A 20,738-nucleotide genomic window follows, 5' to 3' on the forward strand; every position below is an offset into this window, starting at 1 on the left:
TTTCCTAATAATTTTTAAACCCTTGAGGCAGGAAATTTCACTTTATAAAATCATATTAACTTTAATATATATTATTAATCTATGTTTACTAATTTTACTGTTTGGTAGAGTTTCCAGTAATTAACCCTGCAAATACAGCAGAATCACTATTCTGTAGTCACCTTGATCACCTTTGAAACCTTAACAAAACCCCACTGGTGCCACTTCTGCCACTTTCTGGACTGTAATACAACAGTAGCTTCAAGACGGAGATAGCTGAATTATGAAATGTGATAAGCAGTGTCATTTGAGTTATTTTAGACCTCTGTGGCAAATATCATCTGATCATCACAATTTCTATTTGTTCATTTTCTCTACATGTTCCATACCTTTTCTAGCAAACAATTTACAGATTCCCTGGCAGACTAAAACCAGAATTTATCTGCAGGAAGTCCCCAGTCTTCTCAGAGATAAACAGCAATGAAAAGAAAAAAAAATACCCACATAATTTCTCTGCTATGGTTTCAACCTTTCAGTCCGCTTTATGCCTTCATTATTAATTAGCTTTACACACTCTTTCCCAGCTCTTCTCAATCTGATGTCTTTGGAAAAGATTTATGACTGCATTTTATGTTTTAAAAAAATGATTCCTTAGGCAATTTGGGGTTTGCCTCAATATATATTGCCTCAATAGGAAGCACATAGCTTCCTAGAGTTTCTGATCCTTTCTAGTTGCACTTTGCTTTGATTTATATCAAAGTAGGGCAAATTTAAAGACAAATTACACATCTAGACCTAGCACTTCAAATAAGAATGTCAAACTCATTATTTCCTACTGCATGTTGATGTTTCCTTAATACTATTCCGAAAGACTTCATTTAGTCTTTCTCTGAAAAAAACCACAACGAAACATTCAAAGAAACCCAGAATTATATTTGTTTTCCTTCAAAGTCTATGCTATTCAGTGAATTAAATCAACAGTTGTGGGCATTTTGTTATAAGAACATACTTAAGACAAAGGAATAGATCATTAACTGTGATCAAAATAGACAAAGAAGATATGACTGCTTTGATGTCAAATGTTGTGTTTTTAAACAAGCTTGCTTATATTGCTTAGATTCATGGGTCTTTCTTGTCTTAAAGGACAAGAGCTCCAGATATAACAATTTTATGATATATGTACATTACCTAAGCAGTCTGTATTGTGCAAATTATAAAGACTTTTCAAATTGTTTCCCAATGAGCTCAAATTTCAGAATAAAACTTCACCTATATAATATTCTTATGGGGTATAATCCCAGATAGAAATATCTCAGGAACAAAGCAATGCCGTGCTTTGTTTTTATACTCCTTTCCCCATCTCAGTTTTTCTGCATTATACAGCATAAAGACACAAAGATGTATTGGTTTAGTTGAAGCTACCCGAAGTATCTCTACAGGCAGCTCAAAGTGAAGCTTTGCAGCACAGAAACTCCTGTCTATGTTGCCAGTGTCTTCTCAGTTTGTACTGTGCGGTAAGAGCATCACAGACCAATTGGATGCTCACAAACCAGTTGTATCTCACAGACCATGGCTCCAGTATGAAAAAAAAGGTCCCAACTGAAAATGCAATCAGTTCATTCTGAGGTCAGACAACAGCCCCTACCACAGGTATCACGGCAAGAGCTGGCAGATCAGACTGCCGCTTCTGCTCTCAGAGAGGTCATTGCATTTTCAGTGGTGCTATGCATTAGTCATACAGTCAGTGAGTCAAAACAGAGGAGTTATACTAATATCATTATATTCAAAATTATTTTTTCTTTTTTTTTTTAAATTTAGAGGCTAAAAAAGAAAAAAACCCACACCACCAAAAACAAACAAACAAAAAAACCAAAACCAAAACCAAAACCAAAAACCAAAAACCAAAAAACAAACAAACAAAAAAAATCCCACAAAATTTCAAGACTGTTTCATGCTACTTTAAAAAAAAGAAAACATTTGTGAGCAGAGTATTTTAATCTTCCTAAAAGAACCATAATAAACTTTTTTCAGTAAAAGCAGGGAGGGTTGTTTTTTTTTTTAAGAAAATTAAAGTGCCGTAGACAATCCACAATAAAGCCATCATCACCTCTGGACATACGACTCCATAAAAATACTCCAATTCTGAAAGAGGAAAGGTTATATCCTCATTTCTGCTCACCTCAAGTATTTGAGCTGGGGGTTATTATGCAGCATGGTTATCCATGGTTCTGGATCACTCAGTAGTTGGGGGCATGTCAGAGTAGGAACTTTAGGTCTTTTCTGTTTTGTACATTTATTTCATTATTTTATGAGCCAGCCATAGCATTCTTTCAGCTTATCAGTTAGGCCACTCTCCATAAAGAATCAAGTAACGTCTCATTGGTTCAAAGGAACTTCACTGGAAGTGAAGTTAATTTCATGTCTTAGGAATTAATAAAAGGTATTTTGAACTAGTATTTCTCCTGTTTTTTCCATCCATTTGACTATAGTGTAGGAAGAGAAGAATTGACAGCAACTCTGTCCTTCACTTGGTACTGTTCAATTTTTTACAATGATATAGACGGAAAACTGAAACATACCATAAAAAGAAATAAATGAGCCTTTTAAGAAAGTCATGTTCCTTTTATATGTGTGCACAAGTGTTTACTCCATCCCAGAATAATTCTGAGTTTACACTTTTGGCAAGGTATTTATATTATATATTGGTCCTGGAACTAGAGAAAACTAAATGCACTATAGAAAACACAAGAGAATTCTGACCTACACATTCAATTATTTGTCTCAGAAACAGGCAAAAAGGAGCAAATAAAAAATAAGAACCTCCATTCAAACCACAAAACAGGATCAATGATAAATCAATAACAGGGTAACAGTGGTAAACCATCCATAATTATCATTTAACTAGTGTTCTAGAGAATTCTGTTCTCCTGAAAAGTACTCTGTACACTCTTGATGTGTGAGGATATAACTAAGCATCATTTTTCGCCCTTGTTTCAAGTTACCAACAACTTCAGTGATCAGCAAAATTGTTACTTTTCTTAGTGGGAGGTCTGACTGCAGTCCATGGATCTAGATGTTTAATTTCAGACACGCCACTAGCACTTAATGAGAACTATTTGTAAAGTTTTGAGAAAAAGTTAGAGATCGATGCTTCACAAGACAGCTTTATAAAATCATTATGTTCTCTGGTCCTAACCAGGGCCTCACTAATTAGCTTGTAGCCTTAAATCAGTCTATCACCTCAGACTGTCTTTTATCACCATTAACATGCTCTTTTTAACTGTACAGTTAAGCTGCTTGAGTTTTGACTTTTCCAGTGTTTAATAGGTAAAATGTCAAGTTAATCCTTTACCATTTAAGTGTTTTCAAGGATGCATACACTAATTATGTAATTGGACATACCTAACTGAGATAAATAAGTTTTAAATGAACAGTATGTACCAAATGATATTTGAAGCAATATAAGTAGAACTGCTACATTGTTGTATGTACAGTAATTAGCATTACAGACATATGTGATTACAACTGGTCACACCTGAAAAACCATTCTGGGAACACAAACATGTAAGAGAAAATCATTAATGTTTAGAGGAAGAATACTTGGGTAGGGGTTCCCCTTTAAAAGGGCATGCAATAAAGTGCACAAAAAAGATGGGAGCTGCTACAGGGTTTTTTTTGTTTCTGAAAGACTCTTCACAAAACACATAGGAAACAATAGAGAATACAGGCTCATCACTTGGTATACCAGGTAGTATAACAATACAACAGGAAGCTGAACATGAGCCAGCAGTGTGCCCAGGTGGCCAAGAAAGCCAATGGCATCCTGACCTAGATCAGGAACAGTGTGGCCAACAGGACCAGGGAAGTGATTCTTCCCCTGCACTCAGCACTGGTGAGGCCACACCTGGAGTACTGTGTCCAGTTCTGGGCCCCTCAGTTCAGGAAGGACACTGAGGTGCTGGAGCAGGTTCAAAGAAGGGCAACGAGGCTGGTGAAGGGACTGGAGCACAGGCCCTGTGAGGAGCGGCCAAGGGAGCTGGGGCTGTTCAGCCTGGAGAAGAGGAGGCTCAGGGGAGACCTCATCACTCTCTACAACTACCTGAAAGGAGGTTGTAACCAAGTGGGGGTTGGTCTCTTCTCCAAGGCAACCAGTAGTAGGACAAGAGAGCACAATCTTAAGCTGTGCCAGTGGAGGTTTAAGTTAGACATTAGGAAGAAATTCTTTATAGAGAGAATGATTAGACATTGGAATGGGCTACCCAGGGAGACTGTGAAGTCACCATCCCTGGATGTATTTAAGAAGAGACTGGATGTGGCACTTAGTGCCATGGTCTAGTAGACAAAGTGGTATTAGGTCATGGGTCGGACTCAATGATCTCAGAGGTCTTTTCCAACCTGATTGATTCTGTGATTCTGTAATAGATGAGAAAGTCACAGGTAAAGTTTTCTTTGACATTTTTTTCAAGTGGACAACAGTCCACAGCTGTGACACTCAAGTTCAGAAAAACTGATAGTAGGGTCCTATATTTAATATCTGAATTATTTATCATTCAAGAAACTGCATTTCTACTGTATTTTTGGTTGACACCTATAGTGGATCTATATTTCCACAGAACTTCTGTACTGATCACCACAGTATGTGTTACATTTACATTTAAATTGGTCTTCAGTTTTTGTAGTTTGAGTACTTTAGAGGCAGAAAATCCTCATGATCACATATTGAATTCTCAGCGGTTTTTTGGAGGGAAAGTACAAACACAACTCAAGCTCATTTTTGTGTGCTCCCAAAAGAAATTACCTGAGTCTTCATCAAGGCATTTGTAAAGGCACACTATTCTTTAGCCAGTTAAGTGCAATGATATGTCTATTGTCTGATTCTAAACCAGAGCAAGATCTTCTACCTGGGTTCTGGCAGAGAAAAGCTGCTAAGTCTCTCAAGTCATTCAAAACATGGTTTTGTTCTTAGCAACAGATGACCTAGTTCCCTTGACTTGTAAACTGGAGGAGAAAGTTGTTTATAACCATAAAAAGATATTTTTATAAGAAGCTAACATGCTCATTTTCTGATAAAAATGGGATCCTGCCTAGTTGTTGACATTAAATCTTCAGCCAAACACACGCAGTTAGACAAGCAATCTATTTTCCAATATCTGTAGAAAGCAATAGGTACCAATGAAATAAATGCTTTTATTTCTATACAATGTGTTTTCTTGCCTTACAACTCAGTGTAGATTTAACTTTTCACCCCAAATAATTCTCAGATGTTACTCTTTCTGTTTTTTTTTTTCTCATGTTATCAAACAGCCAACTATATTAATTATGTACTATTCAAATTCTCTAGGCGCCGCGGCCCCAGCCCAGCCCTGGAATACGTGCTTTGCGGCGCTGCAGCCCCAGCCTGGCCCCGGGTGCGGAAAGGAGCGAGAGAGTGAGAGCTTTGCCAGTGTGGACAGTGCCATCATGGGACATGAGAAGGGGAGCCTGCAACACACAGAAGAGAAGGATAACTCTAAACCCGGGCAGATGGAGCTCGATCAGCCCTGTAAGGCCATCCATCTAAGAGAAGGTCACTCTAATTAAACCTACGTCCTGAGGACCTCGCTGCCGCTGTTCAAGTTCGCTCGGCCCTGGCAGATGAACCTTAGGATTAAAGGGTGGGCTCAGTTCAGCGCATGCTGTGTCTCACCTAAAAAATCCATTGCACAGGCTCGAAGGCCTTACCCACATTTGCAAAGCCCTGTATCGACATCTTCTACAAATACAGTCACACAAAGATCAAAAGACAAAGGCATATACACATGCCTCCAAAGGTGTACCCAAAAAAAAAAAAAATTAAAAGAAAAAAATTAAAATTCTTTAATACTTCCACAACACTTACTTCATCCATCACATAACTACCTCTGGCCACATGCACTGTAACCCACTAGTGAACAATTTTTCCCTTTCTAGGCTTTTTGCCATGGTGTTCCTCATTGCCTTCCAAGCAAAATACATAAGCACACTAGCAACTCTCCAGGAGCAGTCAGGGCCTGCTGTTCTACACCTATCATTAATACAGTATGCATTTGTTCAGCAATTTGGGGGAGACAGGATGTATTAAATCAGTAAATATTAGTTATAAAGAGTAATGCATTAATAATTTTAATACTTTAAAGGGGAGATGATGGACAACTGCTTCTACATGCAGATATTTCACTCCTGCTTCTTTCTTGGTATGCTATGACTTGTATACACTGCTGTATTTAAGAAAAAAATATGTCTACTGAAAATGGTTCAACAGGGAACAATATAAATGTGGTAGATGAACAAAATGTTGGCGTTCAGAAGAGCGACTTCTCTAGTGAAAGTTCTTCCATAACCCCTTATTGCAGGATTATTTCCTACCATTATACAAATTGGTTGTTGCTGATACTTGGAGATAAGCCTTAAAGGTTTTCTGGCATATGTTTAAGTAGTTGTTTGCTGTTGCTTTGAACAGAAGGCCAAACTTTGTTTAGCACTGTTTTGAGCTGCAACAAAGTTTCCACAGTCTCTTAAAATTCTAGCTTTTGGCAGTCTACCACTACTTGTCTTATTATTCGTACTTACATATAGGTACCTGCATTATCTGAGTAAAGAGTAGATCCTCTGGCTGTAATATTTGTCAGCTACCTAATATAGTTTTGCTTTCATGCTAGACCTCACTTCCACTACTTCTGGCACTCAGGATATATGCTTGATTAGAATTATTATATCAGGTCTTCACTGTTCCCTTAACTCCTTTTAAAAACCTTGGGTGGGAATTTTAATTAACATTAAATTAACATTTAATTAACTTTAGCATAACAAGGCAAAAACAGAAAAAAGAAAACTTGAAAACTTGAGCCCAAAAGCTGAGACAGTAGTAGCAATAGAGAGTGAGACCATCTCTATTTTTTGCCAGTGATCTTGCAGTTAAATTAGCACCCATAGAAACCATTTGAGGGTGGGAGGTTTGGCACGTTTATGACATAGAATGTCCTGTCTCATTAATGAGAAGCTGATTTTACACATCTAGATTTAATGATAAAGCTCACATAAATGAAGGCTCACAGAAATCTTAGTAAGAAGATGCTACCTTCTTTTTCACTATTTTATTTCCTAAAGACTACTTCTTTTATGACACTTGAAAGTCTCTTCTCTTTGGCTTAATAGATATACAGTAGAGTAGCTTTACTGGGCTTGTTCTCAATTGTTACTGGTGTTTTCATTTATGGGGTCTTGTTGTTGTTTCATTTTTTTTGTTTGTTTGTTTTAAGTTATTTATTCCATCAACCCGAAAGAGGTTTGGATGTCTCTCTCACATCGTGCCTAGCATGAAAATTACAAAGTCGCCATTAGAATTTCTCTTTTTTCTCTCCCATTTTTAGTAAAATTATTGTATTCTTATTGTTTCATCTTCACTGATCTTGAGGCCCTGAGAGCTTATGCTGCACAGTGTAAACACTTAGTTTGCACTAACTCGGGTCTTTTTAGAGTCCAGCTGCTGGTAATTCTCTGTTAATAATCCCAAAGGCTTCACTGTGGGCACTGACACTGGGCATGTACCCAAAGAAGAACAGTTGTTCTTGTAACTCAAAAATACACAAATATTGATTGGATTCCAAAATGAAAACTGAGATTTTAAAACGAAAATGATAGGCAATAGGTCCATATCATTTGCAGTAATTCCTTTCATTTGGCTTCTGCTTTGACAAGCTAGAATTCCCAAAATAATTTTCATAAAGACATATTGTATGTGTGAATCCAATATACATTTCTTCTGTACTCCCTGACAGAAAATATTTGACTACAGTACAAAGAGCAGTATGGTACCTTAATAGCCGACCTTGTCAGATAAAAAGCTAAAAAACCAATCTTTTCCCCATCTTCCAAATGAGGGCTCAGATCAGTGTGCAGCTTCATATTTCAGAACTTATTTCAGAATTGTCAGAATTGTGAAACTGGGCGCTAGACATTTCAAATAAAACTGAATGGAAACTGGAAGTAATGGTTACTTACCACTGTATGGTGTTTGGCTTGGGCTTTGTTTGATGTCATTTGTATTCTTATAGAAGCAAAGGGAAAAGTTAATAGTGTATAATTACTGATGTAATATTTTGATTGGTTTTAACTATCAAATCTTCAAAACGTTGTAAAATATGCTTGACTAAAATAGAAGGACCTCCTACTGAATAGCAAGGTTTGACATTTCTTTTTTCTTCTCTTTTAGTAAAATGAGTTGATGTTCTAAAAATTCCTCTTTCTGCTCTCCTTTACTCATGCCCACTATTAATATATCAGAATTTTGTTTGCTAGTCTTCTTATTACATGCATATTTTTCCACAGGAATCTAGAGGGTAATATTATATGAAATTTGTATCTAAAAATTTAGTAGCTATATATGATTTTTGGTTTTTTGGTAAGATAGCCTCTATCTAATCAGTCCATAGGCAAGTATGTTGGCAGAAATTCTCTTAGGATAAAGAATCGCTTTATGTTACTTAAACTAAACTATGTCCCGTGCTTATTTTAATGGGCAATTACATAGATCCTGACTTATTAGCATTCCACAGTTCCTATGCAATATAAGTGTCTTAACTAAATTTTACACTGTTTTATAAAGAGTATTTCTCATTTGGTGTATTTTAATTTCAAGCAAGTCTGGCTTCTGTACTCAATCTGCCATCATAGTGAAAACTGTTGTTGCCATAATTTCTTGTCCTATAAACCTACAACAGCAAACTAGTTATTGTAGACAAGATACTGTGTTACTTCCAGGATTTTTCTTCTCCTATCTTGTAAATTCAAGATTTCAGATGACTCCTTAATAAATAATTGAATTTCATTAAAGTGTAGGTTGGTAACTAAATCATGAAACAGAAATAAAGGAGAAACTTTGACTGACTCGAAGGAGTAGTAACTGTAATTAAACTAGGTCTGTCTTACAAAAAAAACCTAATGAAAATATTAAGAAGATGAAAGGTTATAACAATGAACATAACACAGTGAACAATCTGTTACAGCATTTGATAAGCTAATATTTTTAAGACGCTGATCTCTTCCTGAATACTGGATGTTTTATCACAAATCAGATACCAAATAAATATTCTAATATATCTTTAGTCACTTAAGGCTTAAATGTTTGTCTTCGTGACTCGCTGTGGACTTTGCTTTGTAACTAGAAATTTTCACAAAAATGTACAGAACTTAGTCTGAGTTTTGATACGCTACAATGGTATGCCATAGATATCTACACAGTGATTTTGGCATTTGCAATAGATTCAGTATAAAATTATATATTCCAGTTCAGTCTGAAATTTAGAACCACAGTAGCCATAGCTACTATTTACCTAGGAAGTCCATGTTGTTTGTTCCCAATTCCTCCTACTTGCTAAGGGCTGGAGAATTTCTTAAGTCTTAGAACAAGTTAAAAGTACATCCAGCCTTGATACGAACACAATATCTTGACTAGAAAAATAGTGTAATTTAAAATACACATATTCTATATAGCTAATACAAGCAAATAACCCAAACTGCCTCTTCACCATCAGTCCTTTTTAATCCAAGGGTAAACACTTATTGAGATGAAATTGCTGGTCATGTAATATTTTCTTTTATTTTCCTAGAGCAAAGCAAGTTGGGATATATTTTTCTATGTAGGACCTCTGACTATTTTTATTTAGAAAACACCTACAATAGTTGCAAATAATTTTTTTTATTTCAATGTTTACAAAAAGCTAATTATATCAATTTATATTGTTATTTTTTTTTTAGCACTGCCCCTTAAAGCAGGAATAGTACATCCAAGGCATCTGTACTTTGAATCATGTTTTCTATTGAAATGTGCCAATTCTTAGTAAAGGAAGAAGCAGGCATAGTTGTCATGGTTTAGTTCACCTTTAATGTCTGTGAGACAGGGAAAAGAGCATCATGACTTCCCATATCTCCCTTTATTGAGTACCCCTGGATAAGCAGGTGAGTGAAGAACCTGATAAGAGCAAATTTTTTTGTGGAGGTATGGAGGCAGAAAGTCATGATGCCTGGGGTATTCTGAATGTCAGCTACTGGCAGAAGACTAAAATTAAGATGGCTTAGAAGCTTTTCCATGATGACCAAGTTACTAAAGAAAATCTACTTAGAGAACTTCAGCCCTTGTGTTTTTAATTCTAACCAGTGTTATGCAGTTGTCTTGAGAAAGTACAAGGACAATATCGAATATTCTACTAAAATCCATGTTCAACAGTCCGTCAAATCAATTTTTCTCGTATTTGACAGCTAAAGGAAATCTCTGCTCACTCTGCATATTAGAATGAAGAGATTATGAAGTTGGCCATCTCTGAAACAAAACCACTCTTAAAAATATGAACATACAATCATTATCGAGTAGAGAATTACTTGCTTTCAAGATAATTTGTAACTGTCTTAATATCTTTGAGAAACTGTCAGCTGGGCAGATCAATTATGTTGCTGTTTTAAAGTTATTTTTTGTTTAAAGCTGCTTCCTGACTGAAAGAGTTCAAGATATTATTATAAGCACTTTTTTAATTAGTAAGAGAGAGCAAAAGACAAGGTAATAAATAAATGAGATGTTGTCATGTGAAAAAGCAAAACAAGTTAATTTATACCTTGTTTCTTGCTAAGGTTTACTCTATGTTGTATGTGTACTTTTTCACATAAATCCATTTAAGAAAAATATTCCTCTATTTCCAGACAAAACAAATGTACAGGCTAATAAGGAGGGCTGTGTGTTGTTCATGGCTTGGGAGGTCATTCTTTCGAGAGAGGGTGCATTGAGATCGATCATAACTCAGTCCTTTTAGTGTCTTCTCAATACAGACATAAGTAATAGCCAAGAGGCAGTACATGCCCTTACTAAAATTGCAGTAATTTATACAAATGGCTTTTAAAAAGTATGTGAACAGATTAAGTAACCTAGATTTATCTATAATAGCACGTTTCCCTTGCTTAGCGTGGTTTAAGGTAAATCCCCTGACTAACATATCTGGTTGTGTAATTAGGGTTTCACTGCCCCAAGGACCAGGATTCATGCTGCTAAGTTCTGGTATTAATGGCAATATTAAATTATTTTATTCATCATTATTTCATCAAGTACATCATCAATTGCAAAAACATGACCATAAAAAATCAAGAAAAAAATCTCATCATTTTATTATTTATTATTTTAAAGCATATTTTACTAAAAATATACTTTATTTCACAGAATTGGTATCCCCTTCCTCAATTAGTCTCCAGACTTTATATTGAAATACATAATCGTATCCAAATTAAAACTCCTATAATAGTTCTAACCACAGTTTAACAGAAAATGTACTCATGTTACCTTTTACATGAAATAGCCATATTTTCACATTATTTAGCAGAATGCACTGGTTTACTCCTAAGACAAGTCTTTATTTTATTAGGAATAAAATCATTAAGGAAGAGTATATTAAGTCTTCTCTATAGACAAAACTCATAGTTTAAATGTAAAGCAGGAGAAAAAGTTGAAGTATTAGAAATAACTTCTTAGTCACTACAATTTCCTCTATGCTTTGAAGTCTGTACAAGTATAAAAAAAAAAAAAGAAAAAGCTCCAAAGTTATAAATAAAATACTAGTCCCCCAAGATTATATTCTAAGCAGGCAGGTATAAAGAAATGTAGGATATCTGTAGAAGTTATTTGCACCCTTACGTGGTCCTAAGGACAAGATTTGTATTATAAAATACTCAAGACCGATATCTGGGGTTACAATTTCAGACCCCATGCAAACTTCTAGCATCACTGAATTTCACCAAAGTGAGCACAGATCTGGGTTTGAATCACAGCCTGTGTTACAATCTAATTTTGCTCTAAGCATCTTTATCTTGTCATAATGGTATCTTCATATTAAATTCAGTATTTACTATGCTGGGAAATAAAGATGAAAAATGAAGTCTTTGCCTGTGAACTGAAAAAATGGTATTTACCTGAACTGCAGATGCCAATATAACTTCAGCCTCTGAAAACAAGTTTTCTGTTTCTTAGTGTCCTGGGGAGTATTAGTATATTTTTCCCTATTTTGCAAATATTAAAATGCAAAATTTTCAGTGCTATTCCTGAAGCATATTTTCATGTGTATGAAGGTGGTATGGTTTTATTTCCCCTAATATTGTTGTGTTAAGGGTATTCAAATATGGCAGGAAATTAAATGCTTTGTATTTCAGCTTGTCCTCAGAGGGATGGGGTGCAGCTGGGCTTAGTTAGCAACTCAAGCTAAATAGACAAATTCAGCTTTTCACTAAGCTTAACTTCACTATTGATTAGGTTTAGTTTTACCTGAGTATGCTCTGACACCATCAAATGCAATTGCTTACCTGTTGCTACCATCATAGATGGTGGGGGGGACTGTCACTTTCTAATTTTCATATTGGTGGGTGTATTTTTTCATATGTAAATGAGAGATAATGAGGGTTTTGGTTATGTTTGGTCAGGCTGAATTATAGGATGTATGGTTGAAGCAAAGGCAGAACAGAATAGTTCAGTATCACTTGCTACTCCATGCAGCTAAGGCTGCACTTAAGGCTGACTGACCTTTGCCTGGCAGTCTGTACTCCCATCAGCATGTTAAAACTGCACATCACTATCTCCTCAAAGGACCAGATTTATGCTTCTAACACGGCCTGTTATGCCCAGTGAAGGGGGAGTGAGGCTGGTGGCTAGTACAGAGATGCAGGTGCTCTTCTGTGTCTCACTGAGACAGCATTGGGCCACAGGCCTCAGCTTCACCCCAAACACCATTCAGTTGTCAGCCCTTGCTTGAGCAGGTGCAAGATCAGCCAGGAACTTGGCTCACATTCTTGCTCAACCAGGCTCATCAAATCTCCACAGCAAGCCCAGCATTTTTTCCACAGATAGCAAGAAAACCTATGCTAATAGTGAGCATGCAGTGTTTTGCAAATTTAGGGTTGGTCTGCAAGCTGGGCATCAGTAAACTTGTATTCTACACTAAAAAACAACCATGGCAGTTGACTTCAGTGATGATGAAATCATTATATCTATTGCCAAGTGCCAGAGCATTATTTGGCTAGTCTGTTATAGTGAGGTAGCACAGAACTGGCATATGTCCCCAGTAACTTTTTTTAAGTCAAAATAATAAATTAGCTCATTAGTTTTAGCTGAGCAGTATAACTGGCACATTAAAAGCAGTCTCTTCTGCTGCAATAATTCTATGTCTTGAATAAGTCAGGACTACTACAGATACTGACTCTGTTTTCCTCTGGTTTTATGAAAGTTTTAATTTCACAGATAAGAAAGGTTAATCAATCTGTTTACTGCACTGAATACAGAAAATTCAAACCCTAATTCAAATATATTAAAATGGTTTCCGCAATGGGAAAGGTTCCAGCTGCTTGATGCCAATTTTATGCCCCCAAAAAGGCACGGACGGAGAAACTGCTCAAAGACAAAGTTTGTAGCCTTTAAGCAGGAGGTATTTTATTAATTACAGCACTGGGAAGCAGCCAGGTCATCCTGGACAAAACTGCTTCGATCCAGCAACTCACAGCTGGTCTTTTTATACAATTTTTGGCAAGTAATTGAATAATACGATATGAATATTCATGATATTGCAACATACATTTTTAATATTCCTAACAGGTGTAGTTTAGGTGGAGTTAGAGGTGTGGTCTTCAATTTGGGGAGAATCTAGGAGGGTTGTTCCTGTTCTTCAGCCTCATAAGCCCCCTGCCACTCTATCATCCTCTTCATAAACTTTGTGAACTTTCCTACTTTGGCTACCTTTCTAGCGTATTTGGCAGAAGTTCCTGACATCCTATGTTTTGACTCACTTTTCTCCTCTATCAGTCCTTGTTTTCCTTTTATGTACTTTATTTAGCCTCTCAGTTCCTTCTGTTTTCCTGAGTACATATGCTTCTGTTCTCCTGTGTCACTGTGTTCTGCATACCTTAATGAATTATTGCCTCTGCTGTTTCTAAGACCAAGTTCTCTGTGCTTTTGCTTAAAATCTGTATTCTGAATTTAACTCTCTACTTTTCATATTGCTATATTACATTTGCTTTCTAGGCCTTCCCTGGCTTCATGCTCTGTCCTCAAAAATCTATTGTGGCCTCAAAATAGATGTCTCAAATCTCCATGCCATCTTGACTGATCATAATTTATTCCAGGTGTTGCAATCATATATTCTTTTGGTCTACATATTTTCTTTCATGTATCCCTACTCCTTCACATTGAAAAAAAACCCGCAAACCCAAAATAACAAGCAACAACAAGTTAGGGAAAGAAACCACTGCATTGTGTCCACTGAGATTCCACAAAGAGAATACTGAAATGTTGAGAAGATTGTGGATGCTTTAGCAAGTTGACTCATATATTCATCATGTTTGCTGGTTTCAATTTAGCTGCAGTTTTAGAAGACAAAGTAAACATTACACATTCACATGGCAGGTAATCCTTTTCAAGTTCTATAACATGTCAGGGATTGTTTTTATCAGCTGAACTTCTAACAAATTTATTATTTCTCTTTTTATCTCGGTTGCTCAGAACTTACAATTGATTTTGTGTTTGTGTAGTCTTTCACACTCTTAAAACCACATGAACACAGAATATTAAAACACTTGACATATACTGGTGTAACTCCTTTTACTTTCTCTTTTTTGACTAGTTTTATCATGAGAAAACATACAAGCCATTTTGAGAAACTGTTCTGAGGTTTTAAAAGTCATTTAGTACCACATGATTTTTTTGTCTCAAAATTATCTAATGGCAAAATGAAAGGATCAGTGTTACTTTCCTGGCTCATAGAGATATTAAAAAATATATAAGCACATGAACCTGTGGATCCTTATGGAATTTCATTAAGGTTCCACAGTATGTGGACATCTTCCCACAGGACTCCTACAGTAAAGTTTCTGTCACAGGTTTCAATACAACTTACTCAACTGGGGATAAATGGTGGGTTAGATTTTGTGTGAAATTTTAGATCTAGAAGAAGTCAATGAAAATTTTTATATCATTTTCGAAAGGTTCCAATATTTCACTCTTAGTGCTAAGTTTCAGTCAAATAAGATGTAATAAACAGTATTAATAAATGGTAATGAAGCATACCCTTCCCGAAATGGAAACTTCCAGCCTTGAGCTAAAAAGCATGAAAATAATTTCCTATGGATCTGCAATTAATTAATTTTTTAAGCAAACAGGTATTTTGCTTTTCTTCCTGAAAGAAAAACATATAGATTCCTGGTAAAAGTATTTATTATTGTTATTATTAGTTTGAATTATTATTGAATTCTGGGGCAAGCTGGCTTATAAAACAAATTTGATGGAGTTTAGCTTCTAAAAATAAGGTTTTCTCTCAAACAGAAGTCATCTTTACTGGCAGTGATACTGAGAAGAATGTATAAATGGTCTCACTTATTCCTTCTAAATAAATAAAAAATCTAATTTTAGGAGCACTGTGAAGGTGTGTATATTATTTCTAAAGAAATTCTAGTTAATATTGCAACTCACCAGAACTGTCAACTTAAGTATGATGCCTGACATTGAAGGAATCAATTTTCTCCTAGTTCCAAAGATAGTTAGGAAAAAATTGATAAGCCTAATGTCATCTTCAAAAGGTAAAATTCAAAGGCTACTTACAGCTGTGGAAGAAAACACTGACCCTTTCTGTATTATTCAAGATAAAAATATTTCAATTCATATTGAAAACAGGTTGAATAATCACATTCTAGGTGAAGCAATGGAATATTTCTCCACAGATATTACACCAGAAACTTAAGCTGGAATAAGGGCCAGGCAGCTCTGAAGGACTACAAGGATGTTGTGACGTTGTGCGGGGAAAAAATTAGAAAAGCCAAACTAGAACTTAATCTGGCTACTGCTGTACAAGGTGATAAAAATATTTCTATAAATACATCAATGACAAAAGGAGGGCTAAGGAGAATCTCCGTCCTTTACTGTATGTAGGGAGAAACATAATAACAAAGGATGAGGAAAAAGCTGAGGTACTTAATGCCTTCTTTATCTCAGTCTTTAAAAGTAAAACCAATTGTTATTGGGGTACCTTTGCCCCTGAGCTGGAAGACAGGGATGCGGAGCAGAATGAAGCCTCCATAATCCATGGGAAAAAGATCAACAACCTGCTACACCACTTAGACACACACAAGTCTATGGGCCAGATGGGATCCAACCAAGGATATTGAGGTAACTGATGGCAGAGCTTGCTGAGCCATTTCCCATTGTTTATCAGGAGTCCTGATTAATAGGGGAGCTCCCAGTTGAATGGAGATTAGCAAATGTGACACTCATCTACAAGAAGGACCAGAAGAATTGATGCCAATTTATGCCCCAAAACAAGGCGCGGAGAAACTGCTCAGAGACAGAATTTCAGTCTATAAGCAGGAGGTATTTATTTCACGGCCGGGGAGCAGCCAGGTCGCCCTGGACAAACTGCTCCAACTCGAGAAACACACAATCCAACTTTTATACACTTCTTGCTAAGCAATTACATCATATATTATGAATATTCATTACATTGCAACATCTACTTTTAATATTCATAACAGGTGGAGTTGAGGCGGAGTTAGAGGCGTGGTCCTTAATTTGGGGAGAACTTCGGTGGGAGTTCCGGTCTTCCTTCATCATGAACCTCATGTCCTTTTCATCATCATCCTCCTAAACTTTTGAACCTTCCCTAATTTGGGTAGCTTCCTTATGAATTTGGCAGAGAGTTTCGGTATTTGGCACCAATACCTAATTTCTTGGCATGTCCCTCTCTTTATCTCTTTGGTTTCCTCTCCATATGTCTCTTTTTGTGTGTACTAGCATTTTCTGTTCATGTTTATGTTCTCCTGTGTCAGAGTGACCTGTACCTCAGTGAATTTATTGTCTCCGCTTTCCTAATGCTGAATCCTATGTGCCTTGCTAAAGCTTGCTTCTACATTTTGTGCTTAACTCTTTATATTGCTTAAATTCGCTTTTCAGGTGTTACCTGGCTTCATTTCCCCCCTTTTCTTAGAACTTACGAATTCCTTCGTCAAGTTCTAATCCTAAAGGGCGCTGATATGCTTTTATCATTGCCCAGATCATTTGGGTTCTCTTGACCATGGACCTTAACTTACACCACAGGCATATGTTCATGAGGGTTAACAAGAACATGCCTATAGCTATAATCAATATGGGGTGTACTAGGTAGTGAAAGACTTGAGTTGCTGTTGGAGAGTACCCTGTGAAAATGTCCCACCAGTGATGTTGACCTACTTGTGCAACTTTCGTCAAGATATTCTTTATACCTTCTGAATTATGCTCTACTTGCCACACCATGCGTTGGGTCGTTTGATTCACCTTTCGAGCTAACTTTCTTACTTCAGGATGCATAAGCATTTCTTTGAGAAGCTTAGTATCCATGCCTATCTGTAGTTTGGGTACTTCATGATACAAAGTGTACTCAGCTTCGATTAACTGCTGTGTGGTTATGGGTGCAGTATAGCTAAAGTCACAACCTACAATTTTGGTGAAGTTACATATACAAAAGTTAGTATCATTAGTCACTTCAAGACAATTATCTATAACTACATCAACACAAGGGGTTCTAATACAAGCGCATCCATTTCCTATATAGAATACTTGTGATCGGGTTCTATTGTGCGGAAGCATTTCAAAAGTGCATATACTGTCTTCAGCATCTAAGCATAAGTCTTCAGCTTCTACTATGGCATTTTCGCAAATATAACCTAATTGTCCTTTAGGAATACATGCTTCTGTGCTAATTGATTGCCACTTGTTCTTAGTGTTGTCATAGTTTGCCCAGACATTATGATCTACAGGTCTGACAATGACATCTTGATGTATAATTCCTAATGTTAGAATGGGGAAGATAGCTCTTTCTTCTGCAGCGCTGATGGTGAGGACATAGGCCTCAACATGTTCTTGTTGTGGATCATAAGTAAAATTAACTAATTGCCACCAAGCCTGGTGGTCTATTTCAAATCGTGTAGTGGAGCTATCTCTTAATATTGTTTCTCTTATTTCTTGAGGTAGTATACCTGACATCCCTTCTCTCAATATTCCTGCTGCTACTGATTGTACCCATTGCTGTGTCTGAACACACTGGATAGCAAGTGCAATTTCTTTGCTAATCTCTCCAGTATAGTCAGCAAGTTTAACAAAATCTTCAGCGGTGTGGTTGGCTACTAAGGTCATCAATTTGACTACTAAGGATTGTGTTTCCGCTAAAGTTAGCATAGATGAGCTTAAAGGTACTTTAAGCTTTCCCAAATTAGAAGTGACGGTACTTAATTTGTTCACCAATACTTCTTGGTCTATAGTGTTCAATATGCCGAACCCTGTACCAACCCATCCGCTTATATCTCTTTGTGTTCGTTTGCGGTGTGATCTAGTTGTTACCCAGGCATTCCAGCCTTTGAGGCTGTGCTGTATGAATGGTCGGCAATCTTCTTGTAAGTGTGTAATGTCTGTCTGAATGTTCATCTGTACCTTCTTTAGAGAATATGTAGGATCTAGTAGTAACTTCAACTCGTTTGACTGTCTTATTACTTGAGGTCCTATCAAAGTGAAATTATGTATTCTTCTACATTCTACTTGTGGAGTGATTTCACGAGATGGGTCTACAATTGGGTCTTTGGCTAGTGAAATTCTTTTTATAACGGTGTAATTACCTGGAGGGTTTCCCTCCCTATTACAGGTGAATGTCACTGAGTGATTTAACTCGAATAGAATTTCACATTGTGCTCTGTCCCCTTCAAAACTATCCCACTGACATGAGATTGGTCCCGTCCGTTGAATCCAAACAATGGGCTGGCCTCTTTTTACTTGGCTATAAGTGATTAAATCCTGTTTAGATTCATCTGGCCAGAATTTAATTATCAGTGTTAGTTTATCTGTTTTTCCTATTAGTCCCTCAACTTCTCGACACCCTATTTGAAATTGGTCTCCCTTTTGTGCTATGAGATAGCCTTGGTCTGGCGTGTAAGGTTGCTTGTTATGTAAAATATAAACCTCCATTTCTGGGAAATCACCGGAATCACCGACATGTACTTCTATGTAAGCATTAGACCACGGTCCTTCATAAGTAGAGCTTTGGGATAAAACTATACTTATCAAAAGTCCAACGGTCCAGGTCGAAGTAATTTGGAAGGACGTCGGCTTCATGATGTGGAGTTTTCTTGCTTATCTTCTGGAGCTTTCTTGACTCGAGAGTAGTGAATCCATGTAGGTCGCTCCTTGATCCTAACCGCGGTGAAGGTGGTCAGCAGCACTTGGAAAGGTCCCTCCCACTTTTCTTGTAGGGGTTTTCCTAAAAGATTCTTAACATACACCCAATCACCGGGGTTAAATGGATGCAATTTACAGTCAGGTTGCTTGGGCTGGTGTTCTATTACTACTGCAGCATTTTTATCAAAATGTTTTCCTACAGCAATTACATAATCATATATATATTGATTGCCTATTTGGTCTACAGCATCACTATTTACAACTTGCATAGCATAAGGTCTACCGTACGGAATTTCAAACGGGCTCAACTTTTCTTTTGATCGAGGTTTGACTCTCAATCTAATCAGAGCAATAGGCAGAGCTTGATACCATTGTAAGTTAGTTTCTTGGCATATTTTAGCAATTTGTTGTTTGATAAGATGATTCATCTTTTCCACTTGCCCACTGGCTTGTGGCCTGTAGGGCGTATGCAATTGCCATTTAATTTGCAGTGCTTTGCTTATTGCTCTCACAACCTTTGCACAAAAATGTGAACCTCTGTCTGAGGATATACTCCTTGGTATTCCAAATCGTGGTATAATTTCGTTTAGCAAAACTTTAGTTACCTCCCTCTCCTTGTTTGTTCTGCAGGGAAATGCTTCAGGCCACCCAGAAAATGTATCAGTTAGTACCAATAGGTACCTATACCCCCCTTTTCTTGGGAGTTCAGAGAAATCAATCTGCCATACTTCACCTGGGAATTTACCTCGATTTATTGCTCCCTGATGTATCTTGGTCCCTGTATTTGGGTTATTCTTCAGGCATCGTTCGCATTGGGTTGTAACTTGTTTTACAGTAGTAAATAATTTTGGCCCTGCTATTCTGGTTTGCAAATACTGGTAAAGCGGGTCTAAACTCCAATGTGTTTTCTCATGTTCTGTTTTCACAAATTGCCACATTAACTTCTCTGGTATTATTAATTGTCCTGTTTCTAATTGACCCCATCCATTGTCTAATAATTTGCCCTTGTTCTTTTGAATCCATCTATGATCTGAGTCCTGATAATCTGGTTGGAAGTCGGTATTTAGCTCTTCTGGTATTAGAGCTGTTATAACCACTTCCTTGGTTCTTGCAGCAGCTAATTTAGCTTCTGCATCAGCTTTCCTATTTCCTATCTCTGGAACAGTGTTACCTTTTAGGTGTCCTTTGAATGAAGCCAGGTAACACCTGAAAAGCGAATTTAAGCAATATAAAGAGTTAAGCACAAAATGTAGAAGCAAGCTTTAGCAAGGCACATAGGATTCAGCATTAGGAAAGCGGAGACAATAAATTCACTGAGGTACAGGTCACTCTGACACAGGAGAACATAAACATGAACAGAAAATGCTAGTACACACAAAAAGAGACATATGGAGAGGAAACCAAAGAGATAAAGAGAGGGACATGCCAAGAAATTAGGTATTGGTGCCAAATACCGAAACTCTCTGCCAAATTCATAAGGAAGCTACCCAAATTAGGGAAGGTTCAAAAGTTTAGGAGGATGATGATGAAA

General features: G+C 36.8%; 1 protein-coding gene across 1 annotated transcript in view; it reads right to left on the minus strand.

The window, feature by feature from the left end:
* The window catches only part of LOC135417653 (uncharacterized), a 34,676-nt gene extending 15,212 nt beyond the window's left edge, over window positions 1-19,464 (minus strand). The window contains exon 1 of the mRNA XM_064662063.1: window positions 18,242-19,464. Within this exon, the coding sequence (XP_064518133.1) occupies window positions 18,242-19,144 (903 nt within the window). The 5' untranslated portion in view covers window positions 19,145-19,464. The remainder of the gene's footprint in view (window positions 1-18,241) is intronic.
* Window positions 19,465-20,738: the final 1,274 nt, after the last annotated feature.

Source organism: Pseudopipra pipra, chromosome 1, assembly GCF_036250125.1.
Source record: "Pseudopipra pipra isolate bDixPip1 chromosome 1, bDixPip1.hap1, whole genome shotgun sequence".
NCBI lineage: Eukaryota > Metazoa > Chordata > Aves > Passeriformes > Pipridae > Pseudopipra > Pseudopipra pipra.